At 40.1% G+C, this 24,419-nt stretch overlaps 1 protein-coding gene across 3 annotated transcripts in view; it reads left to right on the top strand.

Moving 5' to 3' along the window:
- Positions 1–9,789: 9,789 nt before the first annotated feature.
- ankfn1b (ankyrin repeat and fibronectin type III domain containing 1b) overlaps positions 9,790–24,419 on the top strand; it is a 141,970-nt gene continuing 127,340 nt past the window's right edge. The window contains exons 1-3 of one of the 3 annotated variants that reach the window (XM_030400130.1): positions 9,790–10,066; positions 10,541–10,601; positions 14,929–15,026. Coding sequence is in view for 2 of the 3 variants with exons in the window: in XM_030400132.1 (XP_030255992.1) it covers positions 15,010–15,026 (17 nt within the window). In the remaining variant the exon portion in view is untranslated. The remainder of the gene's footprint in view (positions 10,067–10,540; positions 10,602–14,928; positions 15,027–24,419) is intronic. The other 2 variants (XM_030400132.1, XM_030400131.1) reach the window with 2 other exon arrangements.

The raw sequence follows: 24,419 nt of genomic DNA, 5'->3' as shown, positions 1-24,419 counted from the left end.
CGGTGGTTGGCCTGACGTTGGGGAGCGCACGTAAACGTACGTAAAGTCCCTTCAGGAATGCAAGGGGGGAAAGACTCCATTTCCCATGTTCCAACATGGGCATCTTCAACTAGGATATCCGGGTACGGATGTCGTCACCTTTGACCAACACAAATAAAAAACAACACGTTTATATCACGCCTCACTAAAACGGATATATAATTTTGATTTAATGTTATCTTTTATTTTTGCTAACAGTTATTGTACAAATACCCTTAGGTTTTAAATCTTTATTTTCAATTCTCTGAGTGGATTCCACCCTTTGACCGCAGGCCACTGTCAGATAGTGGCATTCTAGTGCCATCTAGTGGCGATACACTGGAACCGTCTGATATCAACCATTTCTATGAGTAATTTGTGAAGCTGGAACTAAATAAATACAATATGTAAACACATTATTCAACAGGCCTAACTGGCTCACTGTAGGAGGCATTACTACTGCATCTATTACACAGTAGTTATGCAGTGTAGAGGTCTGTGTAATACAATTTATTTATCAAGCATTATCATTGCTCATCCTGCACGTGCACATTATTGTCAGTAAAAATCCTGCATTCTGTACATAATGCAGACATATTGTATATGTATACACGCTTATAATCCATCCAGCCCATGTATGCATATTTATCCAATATTTATTGTTTATTTCTTTTACATAACTTGCACTAATAACATTTTCTTCTTGTCTTTTTTCCTAGCTGTATGCTCATTTCTGTGTAGTAGGCTGAGAGCAGTGTTAACCGCTTTTAAGTTGTATGTGTACGCATGTGTGGCCAATAAAGCTGATTCTGATTCAAATGTTTTAGACAATGACTTTGACTGTTTGTGACATTTTATTTAGATGTTTAATTTACCATATGTCATATTATATGATGTCATACCACAAATAGTGCTATTGCAACCACCATCACCACAAAGTGTAACTGATGCTGTAATCTGTTGTCTTAAGTGTGACTGATGCACTTGAACAGCAGCTCAAATCAATCGATCAATCAGCTTTTTTATTCATACTAGAGAGATCATTGGGGGTGAAAAAGAAAAACAATCCAACAACAAGGAGAAATGCAGACCAAGTAAAGACATCCCCTCAACAGGATAATAAAAAGCCTCAGGAAAAGAAAACACTTTATAAAACAGTGAGAAATAATCTTCAGTCACAAGAAACCATTAAAACCTTGCAGCCGTACCAGACTGATTTAATAGATCAAATGAAATCATTAGAAGTAAAACAAGACAAAGACAGTCATGTAAAATGGCTACAATTAAAGGATGTGAATGGTAATAAAAGTAGTTATTTAAAATAATTACAGCTGGTGGTTCGGGAGGTTTAAGATCGCACTTCTGTAATGGCTAAAGGGTACAAGGGTATTGATCTTTAATTTGGTGCTGTATTTTGTTCCAGGGGTCAGGAGCACTGAAATTAAAAGCAGTCTTTTTGTATGCATTGGTCCTCAGAAAATATAAAATTTGTCATATTGAGGTATATTACCTCTGTGGCCACTGAAACACTGACCATGGAATACCCTCACTGCCACTATAACTATTATGACGACTTAGACCATTCAACCTACAGCTTAACCACTCTTCTTAATAGTCACTACATTACTATGATCATTTACTCATTGTCATCTGCTTCGAGGCACCTGCAGAATGACTTCACAAGTAAAATAAAGTTATATTCACACTGGGCTTGATCTCTTCTATAAGCCTACACCCTGGATGTATGTCAAATCAAAGGCATCTTGAATAAATGGTTATGACATCACGATAATGGTAATCAACCTTTAAAAAATGCTTCAAGGGCTGAGCATGCGCGAGTGAGTGAGCAGTCGCAAGGGCTTCGTGGCTCCCCCACCGCGTGTCAAACAAATGGATTAAAACCTTAAAAGTCTATCTACAGCCTCTCCTCTTACATTACTGAAAAAAAGAATAAGCAGGTGTCCTAAAAAGGAGCGCATTTAACCACTTGGTAAACAACGGACGACGTGCTGGGTGAGCGTTTACCTCACAACAAACAAACAAAAGATGCCAGAGACAATTGTCAGCCTCGGTGCCAAACTGACTGATCTGACTTCTAAGGTGGATAAATTAGTTGACCTGACCACCGCCAATAACATACTGCTCAACACTGTGGTCAAAAGAGTGGAAACTCTCGAGACAAAAGTTGAAACTAATGCAGGGGCGCTACACGACTCTGGAGTCCAGTTGATTTCTCAGGATAAGCGCATCACACATTTGGAAAACAAACTGAAGCAAGCCATGGACGTGATTGACCAGCTTGAGAATCGACATCGCCAAAATAATCTGAGGTTGCTGAATGTGCCAGAGAAGGAAGAAAGCGGCTCGACAATGATTGATTTGTTGGTCAAAATCTTTATGGAGAAATGGAAATTGCTGCTTGTTGCAGACGACTTTGAAAGAGCGCACCGCATGGGACCAATCAGAGACAATCAGAAACACCCGCGGGCCATAATCTTCAAGCTACACCATTTTCAGAAGAAACAGCGAATTCTCAACGCGTGTAAGACGAGCCCAGAAGACTGCGATCTCAGGGTGGTACCTGATATATCGGCACAACTTCAGGCGAGGAGATCCGAGTTCTGGCCGCTGAGGAAACAACTGCATCAGCTGGGACTTAAGACTTACTTTCGGCACCCGGCCACCCTCTGGGTGGAGGACGGGGCGCAGAAGATGAGCTTCAACTCTCTGGACCAAGCTCAAGAGCGGCTTAAACGACAGTACCCATCCATAAATTAAATGCTACAATATGTGTCTCCATTAATGGGTTGAAGACGACAGCGAGGACACAGTGATGTACTTAACGGTAATTAATGGACTACGCAACACACACAAGGACTTCTTTTTTCTTTTTTCTCATTTCCTCTGCACTGCACTACCAGTGCGCAATGACAACCGAACACTCCTCCCGTTATTTTTCATTTATTTATTTTTCCGCAAATATTTTCTTACCCCCCAATATTGAAAACACTTATGCAAAAATATCCATATGGAACATGTTTATGTGTGCGTGTGTGTGCGCGCGCGTGCCTGTGTGTGTGTGTGTGTGGCAGGGGGAATGGTTACATGCTAACTCTGAGGTCGTTGTGTGTGAAATTTTGGTCGCATATTAATTTTGAGGTGTGATGGGGTGAAAGGGAAGGTGTATGTGTTGCCATTTAACCATTGTTGACTTGACACATGGAAATACAATTTGATCTAAAAACTATAAATTAGAGCCTGAAGGAGCTACAAGGCCGAGTTCCATTGTGAATTTACTTAAGGGAATGAGGTGGGGGGTGAGTGATCGGCATTGGGAAAGGGGGGAGGGCAAGATTTGTACAGGTGAATATTTTATATTCATCAGTGACAGTAATGACTAGTTTATCTGTCTTATCTTGGAATGTGCAAGGATTAAATGGGGTAACCAAAAGAGCTGCTTGTTTAAATTTTATCGATAAGAATTATGTGGATGTGGCTCTTATTCAAGAGTCACACCTTACCAGTAAGTCAGTGAAGAGCTTCAGCAACCCCAAATATGAAGTTCTAGCCTCATCCTCTGTGGATGATAAAACAAAAGGTGTGCTGATAGTTATTAGACGTTCACTGGACTTAAACATCATTGATATTGGCGGTGATAATGAAGGTAGGATTGCCTATGTAAAAGTAATAATGTCAAATATGAAAATTATATTTGTCAGTGCTTATGCCCCAGCTGATTATGACAAAAAATTCTACTCAGAACTATCCAATTTCTTAATGAATTCATCAGATTACTATTTAGTCATTGGGGCAGACATGAATACCATAATAGACCCCATGTTAGATAAATCAAATCCTCGAGTGGGAAGTGCCCAGCTATCCTGTTCAAAAGCACTACAACAGTGCATGTTAGACCTTAGTCTGGTGGATGTGTGGCGATTTTCCAATCCAGGAGCTAAAAAGTACACTTTTTTTTCCAATAGACATAAATCATATTCTAGAATAGATTACATTTTTGTATCTAATGCATTAATTCCAGTAACACAAAAATCTGACATAATTTTAGCTTCTCTATCTGATCACCATGCAGTTAATGTTACATTTTTATTTCCAACCATTAAGAAAAAAGCGCCTCGTTGGAGATTTAATACTACGTTACTTTTAAATAATGATTTTTGTGCTCAATTTAAATCAAAACTATATGAATTTATTTCAGTCAATGAAGATTCAGTGGAAGACTGTAGGTTTGTTTGGGAAGCCATTAAAGGTTTTATGAAAGACAATGTCACATCTTTTGCTTCAGCTTTAAATCGCTCACGCCGACTAAAAACTGCTGAATTTGAGACATATTTGACAAAATTGGAAAAAGCTCAACAAATTTCCTTCTGTGCTATACGAGCAGTTCAGCTTGGTCGGGTGAAAAATGAACTTAATGCACTTCTTAGAAAAGACGCAGAGTTTCTTATTCAAAGGTCCAAAGAACATCATTATTTCAATGGCAGTAGACCGTCACATGAGTTAGCTATGCGCCTTCGCACTAATGAGAGACGAGCATGCATTTCTGCAATACAAGCCGCAGAAGGCAAGATATGCACTACTCCAGAGGAAATTAATACAGTTTTCTTAGATTTCTATAAAAATCTTTATATCTCTGAAATCTCATTCGGTACCGATGAGTTCAGACAATTTTTTAGTGACCTTAATTTGGGAAAACTGTCTAGTTCAGAAGCAGTGGACTTGGGAGATAGTATATCTTTAAAAGAACTATGGGACACAATACAGGAGATGAATTTGGATAAATCTCCGGGACCAGATGGTATTCCCATTGAAGTGTATATCAAGTTTTGGCCTGAATTGGGCCCTATGCTTCTGAAAATGATAACTACATCAATTGCAAAACACTCTTTTTTAAAACAAACAAATACAGCACTAATATCACTTCTGCTTAAAAAACATAAAGACCCAATATTGTGTTCCAGTTACAGGCCAGTATCTCTAATCAATACAGATATGAAGATATATGCTAAAGTACTGGCACGCCGTCTTAATAAATATTTAGGAAAACTAATTCATTGTGACCAAACTGGGTTTGTGAAAGGCCGATTCAGTTCAGATAATTTAAGAAGACTGTTACATGTTTTACATTTTACCCCAGACTGTTCTGATCTTTTGACCTCATATGGAATCCTAACTCTTGATGCCGAGAAGGCGTTCGACAGGCTCGAATGGGACTACCTCTGGGCCTTACTAGAGCAAATGGGACTAGGAGAATCTTTCATTGGCTATATTAAAGTTTTATATGCGAATCCAGGAGCAATTGTTTTGGCAGGTAATGTATGCTCCTCACTTTTTTCAATTCATAGAGGTTCACGTCAAGGATGTCCATTGTCCCCTTTATTATTTGTGTTAGCACTGGAGCCCTTAGCCCAAAAAGTACGCCAGTCTACTAATATCATCCCTATTACGATAAAGTCCACTATTCATCATATATCTCTTTATGCAGATGATGTACTCCTCTTTATCAGTGAATTATCACAGTCACTTCCTCATATCTTTAATTTATTCAGGGAGTTTAGCAATCTCTCTGGATATAAGATAAACTGGCAAAAATCGGCACTCTTACCGCTAAAAGATAATGGAGAGGATCTATCTCAATTTCAGTTGCCGTTGGTAAATCATTTCAAATATTTAGGAATCGACATCTTCAATAATTTGGAGAGTACTGTTGAGAATAATTATAGTGCATGTTTAGATAAGATCAGAACCAACTTAGGCAAGTGGATGGCAAAACCAATATCATTCGATGGCAGGATCTCAACAATAAAAATGATGGTATTGCCCTTAATCAACTTCCTGAGCTCCATGCTCCCTCTGAATCCTCCAAAGGGATTTTGGGATAGACTGCAGAGTTTGATCAGTGAATTTATATGGAATAAAAAAAAACCAAGGCTCAAATTTGCAACGCTGCAGAGAGAGAAATCAGCTGGAGGCTGGGGTCTTCCAGATTTTAAAATTTATCATTGGTCATTTGTATTACGTACTATAAAATCATGGTTAGACCCATCAAATTCGACATCTTGGCGCTCTTTGGAAACAAAGCTAATACATCCATGTAGATTACAGGATCTAATCTTTACAGATATTCCTATCAAAAAAGCCAGAACACTTTTTGGTCCGATTGTTGAAAATGTTCTGGTAACTTGGAGACTGGTGACCGAGTACACCAACACAAATAATAAATGGCATTTTCACACTCCAATATTTTACAATCATAATTTATTGATAGGTGGTCGACCAGCAGCCTACCCTATATGGTCAAACAATGGGATCCATATACTTGGACAATTATTCAATTCTAATGGTCTCCGCACATTCGAAGATTTGAAGGAACAGTATAACTTATGTCGATTTTCTCGCTTTCTATATTTTCAGCTTCGTGCTGCCATGAAGACTTATGGAGTTCCATGGAACTCAGAGCTGCCTAAACATGACCTTGTGAAACAACTGTATAATGCTACCAACACCAGGGGAACTGTATCAGCATTGTATACCCAGATTCTGCAGGCATCTTATAAACCAATGGCAATTCAAATATTTTGGCAGAAAATATATGCTCTGATAAACTCTGAAATATCGTGGGAAACAGTATGGAATAATATCACACGGGCTTCAAAAAACCCTAATCATCAAACCATACATCTAAAAATTGTTCACAGAGCATATTTTACTCCTAAACTCAGACATACAATGAAATTGGAATCATCCCCCTTCTGCCAATTATGTACGCAAGGTTGCCTAGGCACCTTTACACATATGTTTTGGGAATGCCCTGCAGTACAGTTGTTTTGGTTACAAGTTACTAAGTCCTTATCTAAAATTCTTAACAAGGAGGTTCCATGCTGTCCTGTACTTTGTCTGCTGAATGATAATTCTCAGTTTCCTATGTCAACACATGAAAAAAGAGTTTGGATTTCTGGCTTAACAGCTGCTAAGAAAATGCTGGTCGTACGGTGGAAACCACCACACGTTCTATCATTAGATCACTGGTGGCACCTCCTGATAGATATTCTACAACTAGAGCTTTCTGTTGCACGGTCTCATGGGGCAAAGGATAAAACACTAAAATCGTGGTCAGAAGCTATTATAGTTGTTAAGAATCTTGCCTATGAAAGGGTGGGTTAATGGGTGGGGGGGATGCAGATCACTCACCAAGGAGGGAACGATTTTCTTTTGAGTTATGTTTGGTTTTGTTTTGTGTTATTTGTTTTATCTTTAGTCAATTAGGTGCCAATATGTGATTTTGGCTGTGGAGTACTTTGGGCTGGGGATTGGGAGTATGGATGAAACAAGAGTATGGGTGGAGGGCCTTGTGGACATGCAGGGATCTGGACTTAAGTGAGAGAGTGTGTGAATGTGTTAGATTTGGGGTGGGGGGTTGGGGGGTTGACTCTTAGACGTGAGAACAAGTATGGCACCTTTGTTTTTGTTTTTTTTATTTGTTGTTTTTCTTTTATATGTATGCTTGTGTTTGTGTGTATGTGTGTGTATATATATGTGTATGTGTGTATATATGCATATGTGAACATGCGTGCGTTTGTGTGTGTATGTGATTTTTTTTTTTAAAAGTTATATATATATATATATTGTTTTTTTTTTTTTATTTTCCCCCTGTTTCTTCCTTTTGGTGTGTGTGTGCTCTTCTTTTCTGTCGCTGTTGTTTGGATTTATTTCGTTATTGTTTTTTTTTTGTGTTTGCTCTTTAACATACAGTCAATAGTATATTGTCTGCCAACGGGGGAATACACCTGAATGGTCTGTATGTTTTTTTTATTTTTTATTTTTTATTTTTATTTTCTGCTTTTTATTATACTGATTTACATTTTTTGCTATATGTTGACATGAAAAACGAATAAAAAATTGTTAACAAAAAAAAAGAAAATATAAAATTTGTCATATTGAGGTATATTACCTCTGTGGCCACTGAAACACTGACCATGGAATACCCTCACTGCCACTATAACTATTATGACGACTTAGACCATTCAACCTACAGCTTAACCACTCTTCTTAATAGTCACTACATTACTATGATCATTTACTCATTGTCATCTGCTTCGAGGCACCTGCAGAATGACTTCACAAGTAAAATAAAGTTATATTCACACTGGGCTTGATCTCTTCTATAAGCCTACACCCTGGATGTATGTCAAATCAAAGGCATCTTGAATAAATGGTTATGACATCACGATAATGGTAATCAACCTTTAAAAAATGCTTTGAATGTTCTTAGGCCTCATTGTTTGTATGGTGAGTTTATGTCTAATTGTTGTGTTTGAAGGGACACTTTGTAGTTTTGGAGAAGAAATTCAAACTCAGAATTGTAATATATACACTACCAATGAGGTAATAATACAAACTTGGAAATATCTTTTTTTTTTTCCATAACCAAATAAACAAGCCAGAACACTGTCTGAAGCTGGAAAGGTGGCAGGGTCCGCCAAATATTAACAGAGTAAAACAGTGTGAAGCTGTGTTGTCCTTTAAGGTCAGTTTGTTTATCTATTTATTTATTTATTTTCGGCATGAAACATTCAATGATGATCTTTCTCTTCGGATTAAAATGTCTTCACCAAAACTACGTAGTGCACCTTTAAGATAACGGTATAGGTAAAGTATGGCTACTTTATCTTCATATATTTACTTTAGTGCAGCATTGCTCTTTTCTGGACATTTCCCCCCTGACTTGGCATTTATTATCTCCATATTAAACATAATGAGAACTTTCCTCAACCATGTGAGGTCATATCCGCTAACAGGATATAACTTAGAGAGAATTGCATTTTACTGTATTGTTTCATTGACCACATGCAACCCCCTGCTTTTTTCCCCCTTTCAAGCCATGGGTGAAATTTAAATTTCATTAGGATAAAGAGTAGCATGTGAAACTTCCACTGGGTCCGGATTATGGTTAATGCCGGTGTCACCCGGGTTGTTTGAACCGGGGAAGTTCAAAGGATTAAGGCCAATATCAACAGGGTCAGGAATATACTTCAATAACAAGATAGTGGGGTGAGGTCTGAAAACCTATTAATTTCTCATTAAGATAATTGTTCCCTGTGCAATCAATCACCTGAATTCATTCGGACTGCGTCTGGAGAGAGAGAAAAAAAACTAGGGTAGGTTGAATGACGTTTATGAGAGTTCACAAATGAATGATAGGGATACCCTTGAAAATAAGACAGTGTAATAAATAATGCCTTCAAATAGAATCTGCTTGGGATTGTTAGGGTAAAAATGAAAAAATCTATATCTTGATCTTGGAAATTTCTTAATAGACAACAATTTTTTTTTTTAACTTTTCTTTTTAGTGTCAATAAGTGGCAGAGATTCAATATATTATTTACATTCTCACAGGAAACCTATACAACTGGGGACATTCTGTTTGTGTATATGAAATTTACCATACGTAAATAATAAGTTCACAATAAAGTTATATTTTGTTCTTTGTGCTCAACGTACATAATGACATTTTTACACTGAATTTTGATTCATCCACTTCATCGTGCCCAGAATGTGATCAGGTGTACACCAAAGTTAAATAAACGTGTTAAACATCCTGGTTCATCATTACAAAATAATGTTGTCAGTAAAGAAATGCAGATTTGCTGAACATCCTTGAACATCTTTGGAGTAAAAGAAAAAAAAACAACAGCCTGACAAGTAAACCTGCGAAGTGAACTCTTGTGGATCCCAGTGATTTATCTGCAGGCTCGAGTGAGGCGGAGCGAAGCATCCCAGTTGATAGAAGCGAGGCAGAGGAGTTGAAGAATGAGTCTGGGCGGAGGAAGTTAACCACCGCTGGACGTTGTTCCCTCACACACGCCGTGCGGTGCTCACAGTGACTACAGGATATGCGTTTATAAAATGTTATTACCGGCGTGGCAAAGTTTAATCCTCAAGGCAGAGCCGTAAAAGTGAAGTGGCTGGGGGTGGCTAGCTGGCTGCGACTCGGAAGGGAAAAGGAAAAAAAGACATCTCCGTCAAGAAGGTATGCGAATGAATGCATCTTTGTACTTTGTCTCCATTAGACATTTGTGCACTTGTCCTTCGCTGGAATTTCAGTCGCGGCTCTTCTTATCCCCCCCCCCCCCCCCCCCCCCCCCACCCACCCACTCTCTATCTCTGTCTGCTTTCTTTACGGACTAGTTTGCTAACTTTCACAGAAGCGTCTGAAGATTTTCGAGCTAGCACACTTTTTCTTCATTGTTTTCAAACTAGCTAGTGCGTACACACTGTTGTCATGACGATGCTAGGGAGCGCGAGGCACGTCGGGAGACAAAAGGCAGCAGCTTCAGCTCTCAGCTCGGTTTAAGACTTTCTCCCAACAACAAAAAAAAAAAAGAAAACACCGCTTAAAAGTTCACCCGAAGTCTGGAACAGCACCACAAATAGTTTTTATGTTTGTTTTTTTTTGTTTCTTCCTCTTTTGTCTTGCACTCCCCCTGCATGAACATACCAAAAGGACAGACCACTTTACTGACGCTGGTTATCCTGTGTGAGTGGAAAGAGGAGCATATTAGGAGGTAAGGGGGTCAGAAGGATATGTGCAGACTGTTGGGCTAAGGTGTGTCCTGTGTTTATATGAGGCAAATTGCGACCCTGCTAGTCAGGAAAGGGATGCTTTTAGTCGGCCTCTTTTCTCTGTTTTATGGCCAGCACACATGTGGAAATGGACACGGCTTCCACAATAGAGAGTGAATAACACCAATTGTCTTAGGGGAAAAAGGAAAAAGATGTGGGTGGGCAAAAAAAAAAAGTGTGTCACTGTACGCTCATGTTAGAAGATGGTAGGAAGATGAGGTCAGGGCCACTTCACATGGTCACGGACTCATGTGAGGACACGAGGGCCCCCCCCCCCCAAGGGCAGTGGAGCGAGGAGGATGTATTTGTATCCCGGGCTGCTACAGATGTTACCACACATGTACAGTACACACACCCAGACAGAGCAAATCAGGCAGCCTGCGGCACAAACGTAGCCGATGACAAGTGGGATAAAGCTCTCCCCTCTGATGACTCATGACTGTACCTGTTTACTATCTTGTGCAAGGGAAGTTTTCACAACTCCAGGTGCCAAAAGATGACAGTCCGATGGACCAGTGCCATGCTTGTCATTAAGCGCAGCGCCAGCAAAAAAAATATCATAACATCACCATCCGCCCTGCTGCTCATACACAGAATATTGGGTGGCCAAAGCACTTTGAAGACAAAAACACACCAAAGACTGGAGGATTCATTTGTGATCTTAGGTATATATTTTATAAATCTAGCTATCTATATTTTTTGGTATTCCAATGACTGATTACCTATCTCTAATTACATATAGAGATTGTAAGCATAGTCTCTGCACACAACACATTGGTGTCAGTTAAGCGGTAAATCTTTTATGACCTTGAAATGCAGCTTGATTAATTGACATCAATAAAAATAAATAAATACCCATCACAATTCCTTAGAGCTGGAGGTGACTTTTTCAGAGTGCTTGTTTTGTTCGATTAACAGTCCAGAAACCCTGAAGATGTTCAGTCATTTAAAAACAAAGAAAAATCAGCAAACACTCATCATTTGGAAGCTGGGACAAGAGAGTGTTTTGCATTTTCAGTTGAAAAGTTACGTAAATCAGGGCTCCGGACTAACTCTTTAAATGGGTTTTCCTTGTGTGCCTAACATTTTCATCTAGGTGCGCCAATTATATATTTTCATCGAATACCTTAACACGTTATTTAAATCATTGTTAACAGGAAAAAAGGTGAAAATACATGTTTTTCTTCATTTGAATCACAGCGCATGCATAACATCAACTGAACCGCTCAATGTCAGGCAAGCCAGTGTGACCAAGGAGAATACACCCTGGAGCCCTGCAAACCTTGAAGCAATTGTCAAAATAGTTATTGAATGATTTTGATGGACTGTTCGATGAATTGACCAACTGTGTTGGCTTTGAAAGGTCTTTGCTTTTGATTGATTGATTGTGTAGCTTTTATAGTTGTCAACCAATGCGTGGCACATGCAATCTATGTGCTATATTTTATTTAGTATAACTGAAGACTCTTGACACTGTGGAAAATACATTTTGCACCATTATAATACTACAACCGCTCTATTTCATAGAATTGCTGTAAACTAGGCTGATAAAAATAAGTGTAAAAAGGTGAAGGAAATGTCTTCCTTTCAAACAAACATACATAAAAGCAGTATACAGAAGCACGCCGGTGTAAAGAAGTAAATGGCTTAAATGTAAGAGAGGTTCGAAGAAGAATGTGTTTGTTATAGAGTAATCTTTTCAATCAGAGCCAAAGAAAACTTAAACTACGGAATTAAGACAGGAACCCTATCCAAATTAAATACACAGCGCGAGTATACACAAGTATGTCTAATGACAAAAAACAAATGAATTACAGTCACAAAATTGCTTCCAATCACATGAATTATGCATTTAAACATAATGGATGGCAACATATTTCTGCATTGATCATTCGTCCTGCCAAAGATCTGTGTCAGCCTTCGCTCTCTCCCCCTGTGTGTCGGGGCATGCAGCCGCATCTCCCCAGTCAGGCTCGCACCCGCAGGGCCTGGGAGCACACTGACAAAGACACATAAACATACCGACACACACAGAGAGACACACTCATTCACACACTCAAGCACATGGGGCAACATGAACAAGCCTACATCAAAGATACATCTGTTTCTTATGCATGTTTGATGGGACAGGCAGGCAGCGGCTGGCCACTGCTGGAAGTTACAGCACAGATTAGCATGCATGACTAGGTGGAAGCAGAGCGGTGAATGTGAAGGACTCTGGTGAGGGAAAGGCACGTATGAAAAGAGAGATGAAACATGATGAATGTGTTAGATATTTGCTTGTATGCTTTTCATAATTGTGTTCTGAATGACAGTTTTATGACCTTTCGGCTTTAGAGAAGCACAAAAACCAGGTGTTCATAGAAGAAAAGCTTTGCTTATAATCGTATGATAACCAAGTCGTAGCCACTGTTGAGGATAAGTAAGCAGCGTATCACACAGCTGAGATACCAGTGGTTAACAACTCTTTCCTCTGATGTGTGGTCGGCTTTTGTCTCTACTGTTTGATGTATTGAGGGATTTTTTCGCTGTGAACAGCTGGTACAAGTCCCTTTGTCTGGAAGAGAGTCTGTTGCCTAAACTTTGCCATTCTGAGACACAATTACAAAGAGTGAATCAGCTGCTTTTGCAAGACAGGGTTTAAGGCCAGTCCAAGGACATTGGGAAAATGCTCAAAGAATGTCTTTCTTTTTCATTTTATCTGTATTTAGTTGGGTTCAAAAAACCTGTCTGAGGTTAGCTGGTAAATTTGGCTTTTTCTGCTTCTTCTTTTCATTCAGGCATATAAGCCAACTTTGGTCATTCACATAAAAGGTAATGAAATAAAAATGTCAGTCGTATGAAATACAGCAAAATACAGCAATCTTAACATTTCCAACATTTTAAGTAGCAAAAAAAACTGTCTCAATAAAGGATTAATTCTCCTTCTGATCCGTTAATGAGCTAACAGGTTCAACAGAAGTCATGCCTTTTATTTAATTCTGGTAAAATCCAGATTGCTCGGCTTCACCAGCTTGATCCAAATCCTTCCCTTCCTGTACGGCACAGCACACATAAAGGAAAATGTGGGAGCGTGTCAAGGTAATTTAGTTTGCATTGACCTTGCAGCACAATGCAGCACACACTGTCAACCGCTGTCTCTGCTTTGCCAGGATTTTTCCATCAAATCAATGAAAGCTGCGACTGGCTGCTTCTCAACTTTAACTGTAGCGCATCTTGGCAGAGGCAGACACGCGCATCTCAGGTTTACCTGAAGTTCACCTTCAGGAACATTCAGCGCTTTAGATCGAGGCAGCGTCCCGTCGGTTCGACTCGACAGTTGTGTTTCCGTTCTCGCCAGATGTTCTGCTTGATTATCATGCAGGCTCGGGGGCGAGTGAGGTGTCATCACCCGTATGCAGTTTATCCAGGTGCCGCAGCTCTGAATAATTACCTCATATTTACATGAATGATATTAATTAGATTCATGGTGCGTTTCCTCGAGTGAGAAATAGGCCAGTGTTTGTGGTGTATAGGAAGGCTTTTTGTGGGTGATGATGAAGAGAAGTCTTTTTCTAATGTGCTGAGTGTGTGCATAGAATGATTTGAGTTTGGCTGTGTGTGTGTGTGTGAAGAAGAAGGTCATAGTAGAGCCTGACTGATACTGCATTTTTGGGTCAAGTGCTGTTACCAATATATGAAGCAAGAGAGGTTTAAAAAAAAATGTCCAAAATCACATTGGTGTACTGAAATGTAATAATTATAAATGTGTTCTGTAAAAATGTTTATATTGGTGCGTATCAGACAACATGCTTCTTTGCAGATAATGAAATTGACAGGTGGATGGAGAGAACTTGATATTCTGATCACGTTTATTTGCTTCAGCGCTTCCTCAAATGCTTCAGACATCTAAGTAGAGGGAATAGGATCCTCGGCAGTACTTGTGAACACATACAGGAAAGTCTGAGACAGCAGAGACATGGAGGCCAGCTCTGTTTCCATCATAAATCACACAGTATGGAGACAGCTTTGAAACTCAACACCTCGAGATCCGAGAGGCCACAAGAGGCTCTTAAAGAGACAGATAGAGGGTGACAGACGGGGAGGACAGACAAAAGACAAAGCAGTGGTTTGAGTGATACATCCTGTTTGTCTCCTGAGAAGCTCTGCTTTTAAAATGAGTGATGATTAAAATGAATGAGTAAAAGATTACATAATCCTCTCTTATGTCACATAATTCTAGTTGCATGCTAACTGCTGCTAGGCTAACTCATGTTTGTGTTTTCCCAGGTGAAACTCTGGATTCACACTGTAAAAAAGGAGGACTATTAACCCAAACCTGGGGAGCCACTGGACCCCCGGGGTGCTGGAATGGAGCAACTCATAGAGTAAGAAAGATTGTGTCTTTATTGGTCTGATTTGACAGCTACACAGTTTGTTAACATATTTTATTGTGTTTACTAAATGAACTTCCTGCCTCTATTTTGGAGCTTCCTGGAACTGTTGTTGCCCACTGGAGAGGCAGCTATATATACTAGCAGATTACCGCAGCCTGTTGGGTCTCTTGGATACTTTAAAATATGACTTGCCCAAACTCACCAGGCCTTTACATCTCCACCCAAAGCATTTGGTTTTATGAAGGCAGAACCTTTAAAAGACTTGTTTGAAGGTTTGTATTTAAGTGTATGTGTTTGCCAAGGTGAGGACGTAAAAAGTGAGCATGGAGATCATCCTGTCCCTCCATCTCTTTGAAATACAGCATCTTGACAGAAGTTGAAAACAAGGCTAGTCACACTGTTCTTTACGGACAACTCTTTTAGCAGCTGGTGACACCTAAAACAGACGCTGTGTGTCTCTCCGACCTGTCTCTCGCTGTTCTTCGTAGGACAGGTTGACGAGGTGCTTGAGCGTTTACAGCCAGACGTGCCTGGGCGTTTTGAAAAGCCTGTTATTTTCTATTTTTAGCGAAACAGGACTTATCATCATCATCCAGCATGCAACAGGGTTTCATTTTGATTTGATGAATGGAGTTTTCTGGGAAGTGAGGGTTAGATCTTAGAGTCTCTGTGATGCAGGGCGGGCAGAGAATACAAAGACGCCCACATATAATCATGAATGCACTTTGGCAGCAGTTGCGCACACAAATCCTTGGAGGGACACAATTATATATAAATTTTGTAGGACACAAACACAAACTTTCCTGCTTTTGTCTGCCTTTTAAACCAGTGAGTGATGCCACAGAAGAGCGGTCTGTCTGTCTGTCTGTCTGTCTGTCTGTCTTTCATCACGTGTCGCTATTCTCCTTCAAAACCTGCTTTTCTCCTTTCCCCGCACCACAGCTTCCTTTGCAAACATATCCCTTCCCCTCTTTGTCAGTGCTGCTGGGCAGAGTGTGATAAGAGCCACAGTTGGATCTTCTTGGCTCTATTTCACGTCCTTTTCCCTTATTCTCAACGCGCTCCACAGATAGCACGGACAGGATTGGCATGCTGTATCTGGAGTGTGCGCACATACTGTAGTTTGTGATGAGTTTCTGTTTGTGTGTGTATGTGTGAATCACAGACTCGTCACTTGTCACATCGTTATACCTATCTCTCACCGGGCGCGAGCAGATGCATAATTTATCATTCATAGCCATGACTGTGCAGAGGAAGGGATGCGTGCCTACATGCTCTACCTCCTACTCGCTACACCTCAACCTGTCAAGTAAAGCCATTCATTTACAGTACACGCCCCTAACCACCCCCCACCACTACCACCACCCATGTCTCATATTGACGGTGACACATCAGTGATTGTTGAATCATCCTCCTCATTACCCGACACCCCCTGGCTCCCATGCCAACGTCACCAGCTTTCTCTTAATGATGAGGTTACGGCACCGACCTGCCGCTCCATCGTGCCGTAACGGTGTGGCAGAGAGGGGTTCTTGACTTGCGCAACTCTCCTCTCTGGCCTGTGACTCACTGGTGAGTCATGGCAACAAGGAAAAAGGGGCTATAAATGCACCCCATTGCGTATGTGTATGTGCTTGAAGTTGTAGCGCACACATTCCCTACTGTTTCACAAAGCAGAGTGTTGACATTCATTATGGTGTGTGTGTGTGTGTGTGTGTGTGTGTGTGTGTGTGTGTGTGTGTGTGCGAAAGACCTATGACGTCTGTGGGTGTGCGCACACACACACACACACACACACACACACACACACCGTTATTTATGATAATCAACAGGACTGTAATAGAGTTTGTCTTTTTCAGATAAAGAGCGAAAAGCGGAAACAGTAATTGTTTGACACTCAGTGCATTCCAATTACTGTTCTGTTGACGCAGCCTCGATAAGATGAGGCCAAGCATAATGATGAGGACAGTTCTGATATTTCTGGTGTATTGGGTTTACAGTGTAAGGTACTCAGCCACTAGAGGGAGACACAACCATTAGTTAATAACACAAAAGGTTGAGCTCACAGAGTGAATCTTATCATATTATAACAGTATCTTCATGTGAATTGTATGTGTGAATGTGAAATTTGATGTTGGCTATCTTAACACCATCATATTTCACTCTTACTTTATATATACGTATCTCTCTCTCTCTCTCTTTCCTCTCTCTCTCTCTTTCTCTCTCTCTCTCTCTCTCTATATATATATATACATTGTTGGTTGATTGATGGTGTAGATGAACTCAAGTTAGGCACAAAATGGTTGCTGCAGTATTCTATATTTTGAAAGTCTCAGTTTGGGAGAGTGGGCGATAATGCTGCCTTATAACATATTTTCACTCGCAGTTCTGAACTCGTAAGAGGCTCATTTGCTGATGTTGATATTGGTTTTATTAGTCAAACACACATACATGTAATATGGAGCTTCTATATATGAAATCAGTCAGATGTTCCTGAAGAAAGTGTGGGTCAGTTTAAGATTTTGCTGCTTAATATCCCATGACACAGCCTGTCATGGCTTGACATTTAAAGGTGTGGTGACAGCTTTGTAGCAGTGGGCCTCTAGAGGCCTCATAATCCTCCTACCTCTGCATCACTCAGTTGTATTATAAATATTACACTGGCAGTTACGTAAAGGGGACCATGAGAAATTCACATATCCAAAGTGTCATGTTACAGGAATAGAAAATGACAATCAGTTATTCCTATGGGATACCATACTGCTGCTATAGATATTGGCATATTGTCAAATTTAGTTATGGCATTTAGATTCCTCAGGAGCATTTTACCAATATTTCTCCCCAAACAAAACCCATTATAAGTAAGCATAAAACCAATAAACAAAGCAGAAAACATTCCAAGTATACAAAATATATCTGTCAAGTGTTTGTACAGAATTGACCACAAAATTGGATGAAAGTCCTCAGTCCCCAGTCGTCTTCGGCTGCAGTCAGGAAAAAAAGGGGAAAATGTCTCTCATGGGATCTGAGAGCCCAACGGTTGTCAAAAAATGGCAAAAATAAAATGTTCTGGCCATAAACAAGTCCAGAATGCAGTGATATTCAGTGAACGTTTACAAAACAGTGGTGAAACCAGTGAATGTTTGTCATTTTTGCTTGATAAATGACTGATGGAATAAATCAGATTTGTTTACGGTTAATTTTCTGTCAGTTGACCAATCAATTCATCAGCAAATTGCACTGGTCTGCAAATGTTGTTCTACAGATGTGAGAAAAACACGTTTGTTTGGTGCAGAGCCTAAGAAATGTCACATCATTATGATTTTAATTTGTTTTTCTCAGTGAAAAAGGAAAATCATAACGGAAAAATGATCATTCCCTCCGAATGAAAATCATATTGCAAACAGAATATCTGTCAAAACAATTGCAAGATTGGTGATTTGCTGTTGTTTTTTGTGCTTCAGGGCCACTGTACCTTGTAAACTGAATGCCGTAGCGGTGATCGATGAGTCTTATGTACGGTCTATAAACTGCCATAAAGACAGCTTTTAGTGCTAAGTCCAAGGTTTAAATTAAATATGGCTGCCTTGGGCCAAAAATAAAGGAGATGGCCGCCTTGCAGCAGTGTTTGGAAGCTTTTAATAGCTTGTTAATTTCCCTCTTTGTCTTTGCTCACATCAGGAACAGCTGGCCAGAGCAAATTTATTAGACGCTTTTTCGAAGGATTGAAATACTTCCACCGAGGTTAATCTGGCAGCAGTACGATCAGACACTCCAACATTAGATTTATTCACACCGCGTATAAAGAAATCAGTGGAGGGAAATTGAGGTCTAAGCTATTGGAAGAGGTGTATTAGGGGACTACACAGGGGAACCATAGGCAGGGGGTTGATGTTAGAGAGCTGTCACCTCGAAGTCAGACTCTTCGAAAACCCCAAGTGCCATCACTGAGTTTTCTGACGAGCATGACAATGATGTAAAGCGGGGAAAGAAAAAGATTAGCACAGTCCTTGTCATGAATACCATTAGGCTCCTTCACGCCTTGTGCATTTGCGTGGGAATTTATTCATGTTGCGCAAGTACGCGGATAACAAATGTGCGACTAAGGCACAGAGTTAACATGTTTATTTCTTGATCCTCACTCTGATTAGCTGAGTAAATACTGTCTGTTGCAGGAGGTAACTAGAAGGGCCCTAATTGGTCATTTGGGGCTGAGCTGTCAGTCTGAGAGAATGCCAGGGTGAACAAACAAGTGGATTTTAATACTTCTAGCCTTTTCGCTGCAGCGTTATTATCTGGATCTTTTTAAAAAATGATTAATGGGTGTCTTACACGCCGCTGCTTTTGTAACCCATATCACCATTTTTAGCTAGAATAACACAGCACATGTACATTTATAACAATGCTTTCTTTTTCACTGTTATCCTGTACATCAGAACCACTCACATAAAACTTGACACTTCAACACACATTCCCTCTGCTTGTGCAAAATATGCAGGCTCAACACATCATTCAAGGGAACGCTTGAAACCTTCACGTCAGAGGTTCAGGGTTTGTTTGGCCTAATGACGGTGACGTCAGCGAGCAGTCGGCTTGTTTTTGCTCTCGCCAGGCTGTATATTTGTTTGATCCGTTTCACAGTTTGGTCCTTGAGGTGCCTGTTTTTTTCCTGCTCATCACTATGTATCCCTGCTGAGTGGAAGGCTGCATGCGGCATGCGTTTGGGTTGAGAACACAGATTATTTCTGCTGCCTCACAGGGAATGGGTGTGCTTGTCTGATTGTGAGCGCGTTTGTGTGACTGGGTCTGATTCTCCAAAGCTGTGCGCACAGCATAGCTGGAAGGTCTCATGTCTGTGTCTACAGATAGACATGATCTCAACACACTGTCAAAAACCTTGTACAAACAGTCACATATGCGAGTGCCTGCAGACTAACACATCCTTGATCCCTTTTATTGTTTCTCTGTTATTGCTCTCTGGTGTGGATTTTTGTTCAAAAGCCCTATTCACTCATCCAGGAAGAGATTCTGGTTGCCTTGTGATGTTGCGACCAACACTGGATGAGCACTTGTCACATACAGACAAAAATACATACAATACAGCAGCGGCACACTAATGACTCTCCAGACAGTGATGACAATGAGGAACAACACACGGGGCGAATAAAATCTAACTGAACTGCCGCATGATGAATCATGGAGGGCAGTCAGCTGGACATCAGACATGGGCAAAAACAGAAACAGTGGTCGGCTTCCTTCAAAACAGTGTGTGTGTGTGTGTGTGTGTGTGTGTGTGAGAGAGAGAGCTTCTGTGTATGTGAGGAAATCAGTGGAGTGAGGTTGAATTATCTCCTCAGATGTTTATGTGAGAGCAGTGAACATATTGAGTGTTTGTCACTTGATTGAAGGGAGCCACAGAAAATAGGAAGGCGACAGTGAATTCCTTTAAAGGATTCCTTGCCCTGCAAATGGTTTCTGTTTCAGAAATGTAGCTAGCTCATAGCCTGCGTTTCTAAAACTTCATATATTGGGCATATTGTTGCAGTAGTTCGTCTCAACTCTCTTTCACTGTCACTCCCCTCACTGTCGACAACCTCTTGGACAAGAGGGGCTACATTTTGTATTATTGTACATATTGAAGGGAACGTTTTTCTTTCATCCATTTTCTGGCCGATGACCTGTGTATTAAGTCATAAACAAAGAGTGCGCTCTACTACTTTGAACAGCCAGACTCTCATTTTAGTGTAGACACTGTATTCACTAGATGTGACACCAACCTGCTGCTACAAAGCTTCTATTTGTGTATGTCTATGTGTCTATGTATTATCTCTCTAATCTCTGGGGATTCAGATGTAAACCTCTACGGAGAACAGTAGGTTGAAAGAGGAGGAGAAGGAAGATTCTAGTTTATCATGTATGACCCGCACAAAAATGCTTGTGTGTACATAGAACTGAAATTGGAAAGAAATATTGGATGTCACTTTTTTGAATGTTGGATTTGCAGCTTCACCTCACGGTCCCTTTTACACCACATTTGTATATTGCCTGTCAATTGGACATGTACGTTTTTCAAATGCCAATTCATCAGCAGTTTTAGAGGTCAAGAGTTTTGGTAGCTTATAGAAGTGGAGAAGTTCAAAGTCAGCAGCCAGTACTTACACCGCCTCATCTTGTATTCAGCCGAGCCCTCAGAACCAGAAGGTCTTCAACCTGCAGTATGTCTGACTTTCATTATGCAAGCAGGGAGTGGCAGGGTGATGTTATGGAGTGAGGGAGGAAGAGATTGATACAGGTCGGAGAAGTGGGAGTAATGGAGGGAGAGAGAGGAAGAGAGAAAAAATAGGTGTCTGGCTCCAAGTCCTCCAGGCAGAACATTTCCATTTCTCTCTCCGAAGATGATTAATTTTGAGACGTGTTGCTATTCCACTGTGGTGTATATGTGTGTGTGCATGCCTACCTGTCTGTTTGTGTCTGTGTGTGCATGTACTCATAGAACGGTGCTCAATGGGTACTTTTAAAGAGCAGGAATCTGTTCATAAAAATGCAAATGTTGTCAGATGCTGAGCTGAGTTAACTCAAGAACTTACTTTTGCGAGCTTGCAGTACAACGGATGGACAGAACACCACAATATGAATAGACCATTGAAAATATACAAAATACCATCTCTAAATACAGAGAAGACAACAAGCTAAGGACATGTACCTTAAAGTTTCAAAGGTTTAATGCTGAGGAGTGGAATAGCCCAGGGGAATGTTCTTCGTTTGAAGCGCTCACATTTAAAACAGAGCTCTCCTATCGCCTCCCTGAGGGCATTTCCTCAAAGGGAAGTTGGGTGAGAGAATGTCCCTCACAATATTCAGAGCCTTTTGGTGAAGCTGAAGTATATAAATTGAAGAACGTGACACAGGAGATGCTGGTAATTTTAGATGCTGTCTCAAGTCTTTTCTCTAATGCATTGTTTTCAGCAGCGGTCAGGCTGCCAAACCAAACTGTGGCTGAGAAAGTTGGCACACTTTCCATATCTGATGTATAAAACTGGAAGTTTTCCCTTGGAACAACATTTTTTTCAGCTTCTTAGATAATAGAAAATAATACACTCTCTGATGAGCTCACTGTGTTATATAAAGACCCGACAGTGGGACCCTCCTCACACAACACTCTGCAGAGGTCTTTCGTTTCGATCGAGAGACTCCTAGCTGTAGAAATTGCATATTTTGCACATGACATAAGAGGAGAAAGAGAGAAATTACACAGCTCTTCAAGAAAGTTGTAGTAAAGCCAACAAGACAGAAAACAACACAAATAAGATGCCCTTTCATATCATCACTTGTGTGTTTTTGGTTATGTTTAGTTGTGAAACTTCATTCCTTCATCCTCTTGCGATCAATGTGTCTACTGTCTTACCACTGCTTTAAATGTTTGTCAGTTGACAGCTGTTTCCAGCAAAATTATTAATTATTGAAAAGATCCTGAACTACAGCTGACATTCTCCACTATAAATACCAAGCGGATTCAATTGACATTTATGGGGTTTGACTTTTGGCCTTTTTCCAAGAAGACATTTTTTTTGCTCATTATAGAAGAATTGCATGTGTAACTGATGAAATTAACAGTTGGACTTTTCTATTTAATTGTCCCAACGGTAGTGCAATACTGTGGATGACAGACATTGTTAATGATTTGTCATTTCGAAGTACTGATTGCAACTTCACAGAAAGGATTTTGACATGGGGCTCAAGGGCAAAGATGATTTTTTGCTCTGTATAATACAGTAGCTGTCAAGCTAATGCTCCATTTACACACAAGTTTATGTAAATGTGAATTTCATCTCTGAAGTGTGCTCTTTGCTATTGTCAATAACGGATATGAATCATGTGGAACCCAGCTGTTGTTTGTTCCTCGCTCACCCCTTGAGCTGGATGCATAATGTACCAGGAGACACACAGTTATTGACATGCATGGATGCATGTCAATAACTCTTAACAATTCTCTGTGAACCTGAATTGAACGATGCTAAAAGGCTAAGCTCCTGTGTATGTGTAGGCTTATGATCTTATGCCAAAGAGCTGGATAAGCTCACAGGAAATGGTTTTAAATATGTACTATTGTATTGTAACATGATTTACATTTCAGTGTGAAGGTCTGTGCTAATTTGCAGCTTTCTTTGTTTCTCCCAACACGGTTCATGTCAAGGCCTGCAACTATAATATTTACAATGTTTAAGGAAGCACTTTATTATTTACACATTTGTATCATCACAGTTATTGTCAATATTGTTATATCATGACACCTGTATTTGGAAGTAAAACATTCTAATATAAATATATTCTATACTACATGTACTGTATACTATATCCAGAATATATACTCTATAAACACATTTTTGTAATGATCTGTACATTGGTGCTATCAAACACCAATGTAGAGAAATGTAACATTTCACAGGGAATTGTATAGTTATAAATTATCCCGAAGCATCCTTTACTGCAATTTGTTCTGTAAAAAAAACACCATATACTGGTGCATATCTGACAACATACATGCTGACACCAATATATATATGACAGGCTGAACTGTCACGACTGACTGACATATTGGTTGGGCTCTAGCTACACCGACCATTGAAGATCAATCGGTTAACCTTTTTTAAAATGAATCGATTGATCGTTGTCCAACCAAAAAAGCCACTTCATTTAATGCCCAATCGATGCAGCTATAGATATGACAGAAATAGTTTTTAACGCTGCGATCCTACCCTCTCACTGAAGTAACACAGTGCAGAAACAAGTGATAGGAGGGCGGAGTGGGCGGAGACAGCATTCACCCTATCAAAAGATACTGAACCATCAGAATGATTATGAAGCTGTAATTTTAAGGTTAAAAAGTTACATAATGCTGCTTTGACAGGTGAAACTGGTAGCTGTGGTTGTAATTAGCTGTGGAACCAAGCCATTGTGTTGTGCCAATTTTCCACGCACCTTTACGTAGTGTATGCATCTATATCCAACTCCAAAAAGAGCATTGATACCAGGGTTACAGGATTATGATCAAAGATGTGCTGCTGGTAAAGAGATAAATAGAAAGTTCAAGCTGAAGACAAAAATGACATGAAAAGAAAAGTAAGGAAAGTTAAAAGAGGTGAAGACATGGTCACAGACAGAGCCAGAGACATGTGTAAAACACACACACACACAAACACTCACTCTCTCTCTGTAGAGAAGCAGAGGGAGATTATTCTGAAGCCCTTACTGATGACTCATAAAGACGGTGGCAGTGTTCATCCTCACACACATTCATTCTCCTGTTTGATTGTGTGTGTGTGTCTGGTTCTATCGAGTGCGTGCTCATCATTCCACCAGGATATAAAAGATTCTTCCTGTGTG

Source organism: Sparus aurata, chromosome 20 (assembly GCF_900880675.1).
Source record: "Sparus aurata chromosome 20, fSpaAur1.1, whole genome shotgun sequence".
NCBI lineage: Eukaryota > Metazoa > Chordata > Actinopteri > Spariformes > Sparidae > Sparus > Sparus aurata.
Note: the sequence above shows the minus strand (reverse complement) of the source record. Positions and strands in the feature narration are given on the sequence as shown.